The 15,869-nt window shown below is 38.0% G+C and overlaps 1 protein-coding gene across 1 annotated transcript; it reads right to left on the bottom strand.

The window, feature by feature from the left end:
• Positions 1-246: 246 nt before the first annotated feature.
• Positions 247-11,691, bottom strand: LOC149222819 (uncharacterized). The gene is made up of 4 exons (XM_089387687.1): positions 10,821-11,691; positions 10,565-10,706; positions 10,180-10,440; positions 247-325 (listed from the first exon to the last, which is right to left on the bottom strand). The coding sequence occupies exons 1-4, from the start codon at positions 11,626-11,628 to the stop codon at positions 247-249; spliced, it is 1,290 nt and encodes a 429-aa protein (XP_089243813.1). The 5' UTR covers positions 11,629-11,691.
• Positions 11,692-15,869: the final 4,178 nt, after the last annotated feature.

The raw sequence follows: 15,869 nt of genomic DNA, 5'->3' as shown, positions 1-15,869 counted from the left end.
AAAACACTCCAGTACTTGAAAAACAAAGGAAGGTTAGCGCCCACATCATAAACATAATTTAACGATAACAGACATTCCAAAAATCAAGGAACGAGCCTGTAAAAAAAGAAAACGGCCGTAACCTGTGTGAATATGATAGGGTAGCCAGCGAGGGCTTCCGAAGTCGAAGCCGACAACCCATATTCCTCAAACAGAAAATAATAACAGTAAACAAAACCATAGAGATATTTTTCTCTTAATTGAAATTTACAGGAAAATCCTCTGAAGAGATAAGCGTATCCAGTGTACACAGCAAATAATGAAAACTTCAAACTCAGGCGAGAATCTGTCCATGGTAAACCAGCAATCTTTAAAAAGAATATTGAACCGTAAAACGATTCTATGGAGAAGCACACAATTCATTATCCAGCCAAAGTTCAATTAACAGTAATAACTAAAACTTTATACAATTATTCGCCGTAGGGTGTAACCCTCGGCTCTGAAACAATTTATACAGTAATGGACAGGTATTAAGCGCAACCCAACTAGGGTTTTCGCCTGATCTTCTTGGCACAGAACCCAAATAATTTACAAAGTAACAGAGGTTGGGAAGCCGTTTAATTTTCCACATTGAAGGAAAACCCACGAAACAGTGATAGACTCCCATGCTCAAGCACAGCTCAGATAGCCTACCAAGAAGGACACGACTCAGTCCGTTACCCAGGGTCTCTTCCTAAATTTTAACCCACGGGAATAAACGTCTCTTACCCGGAACGTGGAGTGAGTAAGGAAGACCGAGCTGGTCCTCCATCGAGCGCTGGCCACGGCACCGAGACTCCGCACCTGAGACAAAGGGGTCATTCAAAGAAAACGGAATAAGAATCAGATCTGTGAAAAAGAAAAAAGAAAAAAAAGAAAACGAACTGTAAAAACAAGGTGACATTCACCAGGGTGAGGGAGCACCGGTTTACCATGACCGAGGACGGGAGGCAGAGTTCATTTTACACCATGGACCGCATGTTGGAGAGGTTTCCTGTGCGAAAATGCAAAAGCGCCAGAGACCTGTGGATGACAGAAGTTACACTAACAATGAACAGCTAAGAATCTCCAACAGGAGCCCTCTAAACCCTTGCTCTGATACCAATTTGGAAGTATTTACACACAAAGCATAAAATATATTTTTATTCACTCATCAAAAACTTAGTACATCACACTTCTATAAGAGGATTTAGATCCAATGTTTTCTAAACATGAAACCAGTTGTTGAGACAATATCTCAACTAATTCCAACAAACCAACAAATCAAACCAGCTTATTTTCTATTACAAGTGTTATTTCCAAGTTATATAACTCTTGGAACACCAAGTTTCATAGAAGGTTTTCATATCCTACAGAAGAGGTTGTTAGTTGAGAGAAATGATTATGGTTTTGATTCTTTGGAAGGGAGAATTCTAAGTGAAATTGGGGGTGAAAGTGTAGTTGATTATTTGAAACGATAACCTGAGCTAGAGAATAACTCTCTAAATAATTTGTACATAAAATTAGAGGAAAAGTGTAGCTCTTCTGTAGTTGTTATAAACTAGGCTATGGCCATGATCACACGTCCACAGGAGGAGAAAGCACAAATGAAAATGGAGGCATTGCAGTACCAAAGGATGATGGAGGAACCAACAAAGTATGATCAAGAAGCTTTGCAACTTTTAAATGAGGTACTTGTAAAAAGAGAGGAGGAGTGTTATGAAACCAGCTCAAGAAAAGATAGAAAAGATAGATCAACGCCTTATAATTCAACCTCTTCGAGGGGGCAACCTCCTTTACATTACATAAATGAACAATTCTTCGATGATTCAAATGATAAAACCTCCTTTCTATATATAGGAGTCTAAGGAGTCACAATATAATCCAGCTGACCTAATAATAATAATATAAAGCCACAAAAATAACAATAGAGGGATTCTATGGGGCACAGTAATAACAATATGGGGGCAATAGGGGCACAACAATATTAATAAGGGGTATAACTACAATAGTAATGGGGTAATCACTAGTATTATAGGGACCCAACATGCCCCTCTCCTTCAAAAAAGTGTTGTCCTCAACGCTTGAGTAGTTCTGGATACTTCTGCATAAAATTCTCATCCTCCCATGTGGAATCTTCAGCGGATAAGTTCTTCCACTTGATAAGATACTCTGAAATTGATCGATTTCGTAGCTGTCGAGTTCTTGTTTCTATGACTGCTTCCAGTTCCAATATAATTTTTCCTTCCTCGTCAAGTTCTGGCAATATTGTTTGAACTGGGAGCTTGTCGCCTATAACCTTCTTTAAACATGAAACATGGAAAACTGGGTGCAATCGAGAAGCTGCAGGAAGCTCCAATTTGTATGCCATAGTACCAATCTTTTGCAACACCTTGTACGGACCATAATACTTTGGTGATAATTTATTATCCTTCTTAGCTTGCTTGAGGGACATTTGCTTATATGGTTGTAGCCGTAGGAATACCCAATCACCTACATCAAAACTTCTTTCACTGCGATGTTGATCTGCCTGTTGTTTCATTCTATTCTGTGCCAACACGAGGTTATCCTTTAAGAGTTGGAGGACTTGTTGTTGATGTTCGATGTGATGTTCCACTGCCTGAACCTTAGAATTTTCTCTTAAATATGATGTGATGGATGGTGGTTGATACCCATAAAGTGCCATAAATGGGGTCATTTTTGTTGCTGTATGGAAGGAAGTGTTATACCACCATTCAGCCAGAGGCAACCATTTGACCCATTGTGTCTGTTTATCAGATACAAAGCAACGAAGATATCCTTCCAAACATTTGTTTACTATCTCAGTTTGCCCATCAGATTGAGGATGATAAGATGAGCTATGAGCTAACTGAGTACCAAGACAAGAAAATAATTCTGTCCAAAAATTTCCAGTGAAAATGGGATCTCTGTCACTTACAATAATCTTTGGGTTTCCATGTAGCTTTTGAATTGTTTCCATAAATGCAGTAGAAACTGTACTGGCTTTAAATGGATGTGATAATGCACAAAAGTGTGCATACTTGGTAAGTCTGTCAACTACCACCATGATGACACTCTTTCCCTCAGACTTGGGTAAACCTGTGATAAAATCCATTGAAACCTCCTCCCAACGTTGGCTTGGAATGGATAAAGGTTGTAATAGACCCGGTGTCTTAATTGTTTCAACTTTATTTTTTTGGCAAACCAAACATTCCGCCACAAACTTTTGAATATCTGATTTAAGGCCATCCCAAAAAAATTCCTTCTTAACCCTGTGGTAAGTTTTTAAAAATCCTGAGTGCCCTCCTAAGGGAGAAGTGTGCAATTCCATAAGAATCTTTTGTTTTAGCTGGGAATTCTTACAGAGGTATAAGCGATCTTTGTACCATAACGAATCATTTTGCCAGCTAAATGTATCAGACGTACTGGAATCTTGTTGTAGCTTTCGAATAAGTGCCCACACTTCTTCGTCATTCTTCCATTCCTCCCTTGCTTCGTTTATCCAATCTGGTTGGATAATAGAAATGGCGCACAACAATGCTTCCACATCCTCATCCTTTCTTGAGAGTGCATCTGCCACCACATTTTGCTTCCCTTTTTTGTAGATGATTTCAAAGTCATAACCCAACATCTTTGTGACCCACTTTTGTTGCTCTTCAGAGGATAATCTTTGTTCTAAAAAGTATTTAAGGCTATCATGATCCGTTTTTACCTTGAAGTGTCTTCCCATTAGGTAGGGTCGCCATTTCTTAAGTGCATGGAGTATTGCCAACATTTCCTTCTCATAAATAGCTTTGCTTAAAAACTTTCCCTTGATTGGACGACTTTCAAAAGCAATGGGTCAATAAAGGTTTTTGTGAAGTTTGGCGTAGCTAAGACCGGTGCTTGGCACATTGCCTCTTTAAGATGTTCAAAGGCCTTTGTTGCTTCCGGAGTCCATGAAAATGCATCTTTCTTCAATAATGTTGTTAGAGGTGCTGCTATTCTCCCATAATTCTTAACAAACTTGCGATAATACCCTGTCAACCCAAGAAATCCTCGCAGATGCTTTATGGATGTGGGGATTTTCCATTCCTTAATGGCTTTAATTTTGCTAGGGTCTACCTTAACTCCTTCATGAGATACAATATGACCCAAATATTCCACCTCCTGGACTCCAAAGAAACATTTGGATCTTTTTGCATATAATTGTTTCTCCTCCAATAGTTGTAGCACCCTGTCAACATGTTCAACATGATCCTTCCAAGACTTGTAGATTAGTATATCATCAAAAAATACTAACACAAATTTTCTAAGGAATGGTTTGAAAATTGAATTCATCAAACCTTGAAATGTTGAAGGTGCATTGGTAAGGCCAAAAGGCATGACCAAAAATTCATAATGACCCTCATGAGTTCTAAATGCTGTTTTTGGAATGTCTTCAATCTTCATTCTGATTTGATGATATCCTGAACGAAGATCCAACTTGGTGAAGTAAATTGATCCATGCAATTCATCCAGTAATTCATCAATGACAGGAATGGGGAACTTATCTTTAATAGTGAGCTTGTTGAGCTCCCTATAATCCGGACACATGCGCCATGATCCATCCTTCTTGTGCACCAATACTACTGGAGCAGAGAAAGAACTTTGACTCGGTTGAATTATACCAGCCTCTAGCATTTCTGCAACCATACGTTCAATTTCACTCTTTTGGACATAGGGATATCTGTACGGCCTGATGTTTGGAGGAACACTTCCTGGAATCAGATGAATAGCATGATCATGATCACGCATAGGTGGGAGACCTTTGGGAGTCTCAAATACCTTGGAATGATTGTCCAGGACTTTTTGGAGATCTGGAGAAATAGATGATTCCAATGTGGAAACATCTAGCGAACATAATTGTGCAATTACACCTCTTTGCTCCTTTTTTAGAAGCTTTGTCATACCATTAGAGCTGATTATCTTTCCTGGTTTCCCTGCAATACCCCTTAATTCAACTTCCTTTCCTTCCGTAGAAAATTTGATGAAAAGTTCTTGAAAATTAAAAGCTATTGTACCCAAGGATTGTAGCCATTGGACTCCTAGTACAACATCACACCTCCCATTGGAATGGAAAGCATTGGGCTAGTCAATACATATTCTCCCATGGATAGCTTGATATTATGGCACTTTCCAGAGCAATTTATTGTTCCTCCATTTGCAATCATCACTTGACACTCTGGTGCTGGATATAGGAAGCAATTCAATTCTTTTGCTACCCTACAATGAATAAAATTGTGGGTGCTTCCTGAATCAATCAACACTATTACCTTTTTCTTCTTGATTTGTCCTTCTATCTTGATGGTTTGAGGAGTGGTAATTCCCGCCAATGCATTACAAGATATGGTCGGATTTATTTGTTCTTCATCTAGGCTTTGTTCCTGGAGTATATCCTCTTCTTTTGACCTTTCTTGCTCCTTTTCTTCTTCCTCTTCACAATCTATGTAGAATAATTTCTTCTCAGCACACTTATGACCTTTAGTGTATTTGCTATCACAACTGTAACAAAGCCCTTTTGCTCTTTTTTCTTCCAATTGTTGTGGTGTCAACCTTATAGGTTGTGGAAGACTAGGGGCAACAACACTTCCATCTTTATAGTTGTGAGTGGTATGCTTCCTGGTTGCCATAATTTTGCTTTCCATTTTTCTTGCTAACCTGAATGCCTTCTCTAATGAATCAGGTTCCCAAAGGCGAACATCATGTTGGATATTATCCTTTAAAGACCCTATGAACACATCAATCCTATGCTCCTCTGGAATATCTTTTACCCTTATGTTCAATTTTTGGAACTCCTCAATGTGCTCCATTATTGAACCCTTTTGTTTGAGACTTATCAATTGGCTAAAAAAAGTGTTGCTTTTTGTATCCTCATAATGTGCTATCAATTCTTCCGTAAAAATTGCCCAAGTGATAAATTGTTTACGAGAGCAAAGCCATTGATACCATACAAACTGATTTGGTTCCAAATATAAAGTTGCCATACGTACCTTTTGTGTGTTTTGCACATTATTGAGATCGAAGAATTGCTCCATCTGTAATATCCATGTGGCGGGATCCTTGCCATCAAACTTCCTCATATCGATTTTTGGAATATGGTGAGTCTTCGATCCAACATTAGAGTCTATGAATCATGATTAACATTTCTTTTGTTTCATCATGAGTTTCCTTTACTACCTTTTCACCATTAGTAAGTATTTCTTGTAGAAAATTTGTCAAATCTGTCTTCATATCTGTCATGCCTGTCTTCAAGTTTGTGTTCATATCTATCTTCAATTCTTCCATGTCTGTCTTCAAATCTGTCTTCCAATCATCCATCTTAGCTTCCACGCCATTTATCTTAGATTCCATGCCATTTATCTTAGCTTCTGTTAGCTTTTGTGAGCGTGACATTTGTTGCACTTGTTCTTGTAATTTTGATATATCATGTAGCATTTCTTCCTCTTCTTCATGAGTCATGCTAGAGCTTTCAGGTTCCTTACTAGGTGTTTGCATTTTCTTTCCTCGAGGCATCAGTTACCGATAATAATTCCTTCAAAATAATTTTCAAACCGATCTTAAGCAAAAATTGAAGAAAATCTACACACCTTTTTTCACTTTGTAGGAGCTTGATATTGCCTCTGATGTATCTCTGTACTTTTCGATCATCTAGTTTTGAATTTGTGACCTGTAGTAGCCCTCTTTGTCCTCTTTCCAATGCCACAAGTCTGACCCAAATTGGATTCTCCAAGGAAGAGTTATGCGAAATCTCCCACAGTGACTTGATTATAGACTAGTTCAGTAGAGCAAACTTGTATGACGTGCCACGAGTCACTGTTTCAACCTTTGGATCTGAAAAATGCATACAAGAAACTACAGTCCGTCCTCTTTCTGTACCTTCTTACGAAATTTCAATCCGATCCCCAGAGAGAAAGTTATGACGATTTTCCCCAGGTCACCTGTTTGGAATGTAATTCAGGAGTCTGCAAAAAGACCAACTTCCTCAGATCATATCTCCACAAATATAGCGCAAAAAGCTCTGAAATTCAGACTCGAGGTTCAACGCAATTTCTTCTCAAATGGGTTTTTTTTGCAACTTCTGAAACATCGCAGAAAAAAGTTATAGCGAAAATGCCACGATGACCTGTTTGGAGCAGCGAAACCCTAGAATCCAAAGCTCTGATACCAAATGTTATGAAACCAGCTCAAGAAAAGATAGAAAAGATAGATCAACGCCTTAGAATTCAGCCTCTTCGAGGGGGAAACCTCCTTTACATTACATAAATGAACAATTCTTCGATGATTCAAATGACAAAACCTCCTTTCTATATATAGGAGTCTAAGGAGTCACAATATAATCCAGCCAACCTAATAATAATAATATAAAGCCACAAAAATAACAATAGAGGGATTCTATGGGGCACAGTAATAACAATATGGGGGCAATAGGGGCGCAACAATATTAATAAAGGGTATAACTACAATAGTAATGGGGTAATCACTAGTATTATAGGGACACAACAAGGAGGTTAAAAACTTGGAGAAGGAAGTGGAGCTTTAAAGGAGAAGATTCAATTATGAAGCAACAAAAAGAAGAATAGATAAATGCAAAAATATTTCAAGTGAAAATTCCGAGACTTATTTAAAAATAGAGGGAAACAAAAATGGAGAACCACCTTATGAACCAATTTTGGATTAGGGTTTCTGGAATTTAAATTTATTTATCAATAAGTAAATAAAATCCATATTCCAAAATAGAAATGCCTATCAGCATAAATATTTTGTGGATATTCTATAAAGGCACCATCCATCTATTACTATTGATAATTAAACTTAAATTCTAGAAAGCCTATTCTAAAATAGACAATGATAATTGATTTAATTTTATAATTTATGGAATACATATATAATTGATTTGATTTTAATCATTTTTATTAAAAAATTTAAGATATGATAATTATGAATATTTTTTTAGTTAAAATGTAATGTAAATGAAACAAGAGAAAACCATTAGATTGATATTGAGTATTATAACTATGGTATAAGTGTAAAGTACAACAAAATGAAAATGAAAAATAAAGGAAATCGAAAGTTTGACATGGCAAACAAATTGCTCTGCAATACATTTGGCAGGTAAACAAGTTTTCAATACATTTGTTATGTTATAAATATTACTTAGTTGTAGGCTACATATAGTTTATCTTTCCAAACACACATTGTTATTAGTTTGCATAACTATTTAAAATATTTATCTATGCTTTAAGAAAATAAATTAGGTTTGATTTACAGATTGCACAACTGTCTATATCTATAATGGATATTTTCTCAAATCCCAATTCCATATTTGATGACATGAGTACATTTTGTCACATGACGAACATTGGCCTTACTAGTTCCTACCAAGGCAAGACTCTAGCAATTGAATTTCCCAATGAACACTATTAGTTTAATGTTTACCAATGCAATTTATATTGTTTAGCCTTGATAAAGAATATATCTATTTTTCAATATTATTAAAAAACTATTTTTCAAATATTTAATTGGACCATAACTTGAAGGTCTTATTGCAACTTTTTCACAATATAATGACATGTGGATAACTGCCTCACATATTTTATCCCATAGTTTTTGGATATGGTTGCGATATTCATGCATGACTTTAAAATATTTGTATAGTTATTTTTTATTCTTAAGCTTTGCCAGAACACCATCCAAAATTAAAATCCTTAAATATAATTCATAAGTATTTAAAATATTTACCATCATACCTCGATGGGGGTGGATGAACAATGTGAAAGGGTTCTCAAGGAGGTGCCCACCACCCCACCGATTTCCATGAGAATTAAAAAGGGGGGCGGTGTGGCATACCCCCCCCCCCCCTCCCATGCAGAATTTGTGCGACATTTATTTAAACCTTATGGATCAACTCTTGTATCATTTCCAGAGAGGTCTTCCTGGTTTTGAGAAATGGCGAGGCACACGGGTTTGGAGTAGGTTGTAGACATGTTATACATGTTTCCCTGTAAGTCTATGTCTATATTCAACAAGTCAAAATTGGGTGAGGGAGTGGAAATATTGCATAGATTCTTTTGGTTGTCAAAGGGGAGGATGGAGCTGCCCAACCTTCAAGCCATTATCCAAATTCACGACTTTAAAATTGATTATTTCAATTATTTTCCATGCTGAGAAGGTTATATAGAGAAGAACGACCACAAATATGAGAGTGCAATATAGGGATTTCACCCCACTAGGGTTGGATGGTTGCTCACTACAATCAATTGTTGGTGAGGAAGCTCTGCATCTAATCACCTTAATCTTCACGAGGGGATTTTTTGAGGTAATTGTGGAGTAGGAGTATCCTCTTTATGGACAGAGATGATCCCTCTAGCCCAAGAGAGTGGGTCTAGCCGCAAACAAGACAATCTAACGTAAATTTCCTTAGATCAGAATTGAATAAGAGGGCCTACCTCTTATAACGCTAATCCATTTGATGGTGCTCTTGCTTCCTTGCTCCAACTTCCTTTTGTTCCTTTTGTTTAAATACCTGAAACCAATGTTGCACACATCGCGATCGGGATTTAATCGGCGCCGGGAAAAAATCGGAAAAATCGTTAAAATCGGGAAAAAATCGGGAAAAAATCGGAAAAAATCGTTTGGCACAAAAATATTCATTTTTTTTCATTTTTTTTCAATTTTTTTAATATCTAAACCATCTACAACATAAAATAAATACATTGACACATAAATATGATAAAAAAACTAATATATAAGATGTTCAATATCATTTCTAGCACTAAAATCACACATAACATTGAATCATGTCCTGAATAGTAAGTCCTGAGTCCCAAGTCCAACTCAGCCTCAAAATATCAACAAAAAATATGATAATGTATCTCATCATGTCATAATGTCATATACAATAAAATGAAAGTCTAATCCTATTGATTTCCTCTGCCCCTCTTGCGAGAATATGGCACAGCTTTCTCTTTCCCTCTAGATGTAGAAGCTGGTGCCTGTGGTGGTGGAAATGGCAGTGGAGTCTGACGTGCTCTAGAAGCTGAAGAACTAGTAGTAGCAGCTACAAGAGGCTGAGGTGGACGGAGACCACGTCCTCTACTGGTGGTAGTGGTAGCCCGGGTAGCCCGGGTAGGCGGTGTCACCTCCTCCTCCTGCTCCTCCAACTCCTCCTCCTCCTGCTCCTGCTCCTCCTCCTCCTCCTCCTCCTCCTCCTCCTCCTCCCCCTCCTCCTCCCCCTCATCCTGCACTAACCAATCCTCAGTGGGATCCATGAGAGGCCTCTCGGTCTCAACCCTCCATTCAGCAGTGGTGTCAATCCCATCCAATGAGATGGCTTCCGTATCAGGTGTCTTCTCTAGTTGTTTCACCCACAATCGAAGATTGTAGTAGACATAGACCATGTCATTAAGTCTATGGGACTCCAACCTGTACAAAGTTCATGAAATAATAAATTAATAATTAATATTATAAAAAAAATATTGTTTAAAACTTTAATGAATTCAAAAATTTATTTGGAAATTTGCAATATTTTAAATGTTTAAGTGTTAACCTATTGCGCTTCTTGTTGTGTATTTTTTCAAATACACTCCAATTGCGCTCACATCCCGAGGAGCTGCATGTTTGGCTGAGGATGCGCACGGCAAGATTTTGCAAAAGGGGTACTCTGCCACCATACATCTTCCACCATGCGTCTACAACAAAATTACAAAGAAAATTTTAAATAAACATAAGAAAAAAATGGAATTTGAAGAAACAATGAAATTTGAAACAAAGTTACAAAGTACATACTACAAACTAAAAAATACCTGGGATTTTAACCGTCCTATCATTGATAGCCATCTCAAAGCCAAATGTGCCACCTGACAACTTATATTGCTCAATTTGTCTAGAGACCTCCATACGTTCTTCTGGAGTTTTCACCATCTTCTGGACACAGGTTAATAATCCTTCCACGACCTCAACATCAAAATTAAACCCACATGCATAAGAAAATGCAGGGTTCAGGAAAAGGCCAGCAGCATGAATGGGACGATGGAGTGTGTTGTTCCATCGCTCATCAATGACCTTCCATAGAAGGAGTTGTCTCTGGAACCCATCATCTCCCTTGTCATCATAGTAGGACCGAATGGCTTCTTTGGCCCTATCCATGGCTTCATACAAATAGCCCATTGCGGGCTTCTCACCATCTACCAACCGAAGAACCTTTACCAAAGGTTCTGTGACAGCGCACACCTCCTGCACTCCCGCCCAGAAGTCTTCTTGGTATGAAACAAGTCTGCAGACGGCCTCTCCTTCTGGTTTGCGGCTCATTGGCGAAGAACGCCACTCCTCTGAAACAAACATTCTCTTCAAATCCCACATAGAATTCAAGAGGGATTGAAGAGATATGAAACTCGTCGCAAACCGTGTAATGGCGGGGCGCACCAACTCTTTGTTGTTGGTGCATTTTCTCATCAAGCTAAGCACAGATGTGTGATTGTAAATAAATTTTGTGATGGTTTTTGATGAGTCAACAGCCTCTTTGACAAAGGGAATTTTCCCTATGTCCTCTAACATCAAATCAATACAATGGGCAGCACAAGGTGTCCAAAATAAAGTAGGATGCCTGTCCATAAGCAATCTACCAGCAGCAACATAATTTGCAGCGTTGTCCGTTATGACTTGGACAACATTTTCTGCACCCACCTCCAAAATAAACACATCCAGCAAATCACATAAATTTTTTGCATCTTTGATTTGATGAGTTGCATCAACAGATTTGATAAACATAGTCCCCAAGGGACAACTAACCAAGAAGTTTATAAGGGTTCTCCCCTTTTGGTCAGTCCAACCATCTGACATAACAGTGCATCCTGTTTGTGCCCATGATGCCCTAAAATCCTCCAATCTTTGGGTGCAGTCACGCTTTTCATCTTGAAGAAGCCGGCCTCTGAAATCATGAAGAGAAGGGAGTTTGTACCCCGGGCCAACACTGGCAACAGCATCAAGAGTAGGTTGGAAAAATGGATTATTCCTTATAATGCTGAAAGGAATATCACTCCAGAGGAGAAATTTTGTCATCAACTTGTCAGCTTTTTCTTTTTCAGTTCTTTTCATCATTGAACCGATAGTTGGTTGTGAACCAGGTGTGGTTCGAGGAACAAAATATGATGATGCAGCAAACGGATTGACTGACGCTGCAGTAGAACCTGTGCCACTTGGCCCACTTCCTTCAACTGACCTTCTTAGTTGCCTTTTGAGTTCTTCTTTGGCGTCTCTAGTGTGCTCTAATTCTCCCAATGCTCTCATGGCTTTTTGGATAATTTCAGCATTTGTCTTTAGACAGGGCCCCACATCACGTCCAGGGATTTGTGCAAGGTGGAACTTCAACCTGTACACCCCCCCGAATATTTCCTTTCCACACAACTTGCAAATCAAGTTTTGTCTATCATTCGGAGTTTTAGGGTCACCATATTCCCAGAAAGGATCCAATTTCCTTGGCATGTTTGTTTTTGAATTTTGAATTTGCAAACCTATGGAAAAATAAGGATTAGGAAATAGGAATTTAGGATTACATAAATGATAATAGTAAATAGTAAATACAAATTACAATTTAGCATTTGCAAAATTACAAGCTAATTATTTCCAAAATCCCAATTTCTAAACCCAAAAAACAATGAAAAATAAAAAAAAATAAACAATGTTTAAAGAAAATGAGAAAATAAAAAACAAAAATTGGTTCTCATAGTCATAACAAATAACCCATCCCAAATCAATGAAAAATTTCCAAAAATTCTTTAAAAACAATGAAAAACAAAGTTTTTAGAGAACCAAAACAAAAAAAAATTAATCTACATACCTGGTTTATGGACAAATTCGCGATCTTGGCTTGGATTCCTCCTAAAATCGGCTCCCACAAGCGACGGCAACCCTCTCCCTCCCTTCTTCTCCTTCTCCTCCTTCTCCTCCGCGGCGGACTGCTGAATGAATAAAATAAAAATCGAATTTCCATATAAAACGCCCGCTGCCCCCGTGCCCGGCGATTTTTTCCTTAAAAATCGCGATTTTTTCGATAAAAATCGTTAAAAAAAATTTCCGCCGATTTTTTGGATAAAAATCGCGATTCGAATCGTCATTTTGAAAAAATCGCGATTTTCCGATTTTATCGCGATTAAATCGCGATGTGTGCAACACTGCCTGAAACACACATACAAGAAACAACAACAAATGTGACAGCATAAAATAAAATTCAATCTACTTAAAAGGTCAAGGAGTTTTAAGCTATCAAATGAAATATTACACATGATATAGTAAATAAACCATTAGTTGTATTAATATAAACTTCAAAGAGAAATACAACCGGAGCCTTGACATTGCAGGTTCCCTTTGGCATGTACAGGTTCCAACACCACTATAAGCATCTCATGATTCACCTTCAAAATAATGGAAGTTCAAGGCCTCTTTCCCTTTGCTCCAAAACAAACACTATAAGCTTATTCTCCCTTCACACGCAAAGAACAAGGTTAAGGTTCTCAAGATGGCTATCAAGATTTGTAGATAATTTCCAACCCTTTCAGCTAGCTGAGGTTGTAAAATGAGGAGTTTATATAGCTTTGATAGAGGGGAAATGGATCCTCTTATGGTGGGAGAGGCCTTATCCCTTTTGGTTTGTTCCATTTTAATAGGGGAAAGGAGCCCAAACAGTCTCTCTCAGCTCTATCTTGATCAATCATTTACTAGACTTCTGTTCACCAAGCTTCTAGACCTGGAAGCTTCAACTCCATTCTTAAAAACTTGCCAAAATAAGGCCGGCGCAGGTCATGAATGGCTGACCAGCGCCGTTTGGCGATAGGCCCAGTGTTAGGCTCTACAAATCGGCTTAGTGAAGAAAATGAGTGCTAGCACCATCTTGAAAACTGAGCTGAAGGAATATTCTTGGGAAATGATGTAAGAGGGAATTGTTCTATAGATGAGGAGAGATGTAGGGACATGTTTTTTATGGTAGGGAAACATATGAGGGTCATTGTAGAGGTCCTCCAGGATCAAGGAATGGGGAGTACATGGACAGTGAAAAAATGTTGTGTAACAAATGCCCCGTAAAGCATGAAGGCCGAACAAGAGTGGGGGGTGAAATTCTTTATGAGTAGATGCATGGAACTGGAGACCACCGTTGGAAAAATTGCAAGCAAGCATAGATACATATACATCACTGAAATCTCTTGATACATGAATCGTGGTATGGACGTAGCCATCCAGAAGAAGATCATGTAAATGGATCCAAGTTATAGGCGCAACCATCTAGTAAGAAGGATCATATCAAACCAAAGATATGGTCACAACCATCCAATAATGAGAAGGATCACATATAACATACTCATGGTATGGTCACAACCATCCATCTGAAAAAGACATGTATGTAAGGATGATCATATCACATTTCTCTACAACCTGGACTTATGTAATTTGAGCCCAGGGTCTTGGACTCCAACATGACCCGATCAAAGTACAAATTCTAGCACGCGAATAGATGTGTTGACGTCGAACATGCTAGAAAATCGCTTGATTACCAGTCAATGATGTGAACTGTTAACAAGTGCAAGAGAAACCACCAATAATGATAATGGATCTCAAGGTACTAGCAGCACAATTGATGGAGTGTGAATAAGGAACTGAAGTCGAATACTCGTGAAGTCACTCGATCGAAAGACAATGATGAGAACTTGTCATTGAGCGTGAAGAAATTTCCATTAGGGCATGCAATATCTAAGGTATTGGAAGGGAGTATCTCGGCCAACTTCCTTGAATAGTGAGCTGAAGTCGATAAGAAGTGACCTTGTCGAAGGAGGGCCATGATGTATTCCACATCATCGACACAAGACAAGGGATGCAACAATTATGAAATGATACAGAGAATTAGGAATGAGTGTAAACTATAGAAGGATTAACTCTTGAACATATTAGTGACATGACTCTGGAGTTTGGCATCTTTTGGATCCATAGGATCAAAGTTCATGATGACATAGCAGAGATCAAAATGTAAAGGCAAAATGTGGCGGCCCAAAACCAGGAAGGTCAAATGATGAAGTGGGGATATCCCAACCCAACATGAAGCAGAAGAGTTTCATGTTCAAGAGTGATAAGCTGCCAACATAACTGGTAAAAATTTCCCATTTTTCCCCGCCATTTCTGGTAGGTACCCCAATTATTTTTTATCACAAGCTTGAAGAGGATAGCAAATGCTTGTAATGTAAGTCCATCCTTCAGATGGATCCAACCTAGTAAGATTAATGATACCTAAGAAGGAGAATCTCATGTTCGTCATGGTGACAAATTTGATGTCATTTAAAGTTTAACGAGTTAGAAAAACGAAAAACTCGGTATCTTTTTCATGTTTAGAGATTTTGAAAAAGACACAGAAAAGAAAACTCCAAAAGGTCCCTTTTCATAAAGTTGTCTCTCGAGCATGAAAAGGTAGAAAACAATACTCGAAAGAACCTCTTTACCATGTCAGCTAAGGAGTACCTTTTTCATAAATAGTTTATCCCAACCCGAAAAGGGGTAAACATATACTAGGTAAACAACGCTTTGAAACCATTTACGAGGTCAAAACGACAAGAAATCGGTAATCTTTTCATGTTTTGAGAGTCAGAAAAGGGCTTAAAGCGGACTCCCTATTTTAATTTTCTTTAACGATTCAAAAAGGGAAAAATAATCAACAATATTTTTATTTCAGTTTTTACGAGTTGGGAAAAGAGCTTAAATACGACTCTAGTTTTGCGTCACTATCAACAAACCATCACCTATCACTACACAAGAAGCAAACGTATTATTCATTTCTAAGTTAAAAATGGAGAAAAAAAAATGCTTTTAAAACC

This window comes from Pinus tabuliformis, chromosome Q (assembly GCF_031772625.1).
Source record: "Pinus tabuliformis cultivar Carrire ecotype Pingquan chromosome Q, CPIR1, whole genome shotgun sequence".
Taxonomy (NCBI): domain Eukaryota; kingdom Viridiplantae; phylum Streptophyta; class Pinopsida; order Pinales; family Pinaceae; genus Pinus; species Pinus tabuliformis.
Note: the sequence above shows the minus strand (reverse complement) of the source record. Positions and strands in the feature narration are given on the sequence as shown.

Coding starts and splice junctions, on each gene's coding strand:
- LOC149222819 (XM_089387687.1), bottom strand. CDS start 11,628: ATGGACAGGCATCCTACTTTATTTTGGACACCTTGTGCTGCCCATTGT. Junction 10,707..10,820: donor TAGGACGGTTAAAATCCCAG/GTATTTTTTAGT, acceptor ATTTTGTTGTAG/ACGCATGGTGGAAGATGTAT. Junction 10,441..10,564: donor CACAACAAGAAGCGCAATAG/GTTAACACTTAA, acceptor AACTTTGTACAG/GTTGGAGTCCCATAGACTTA.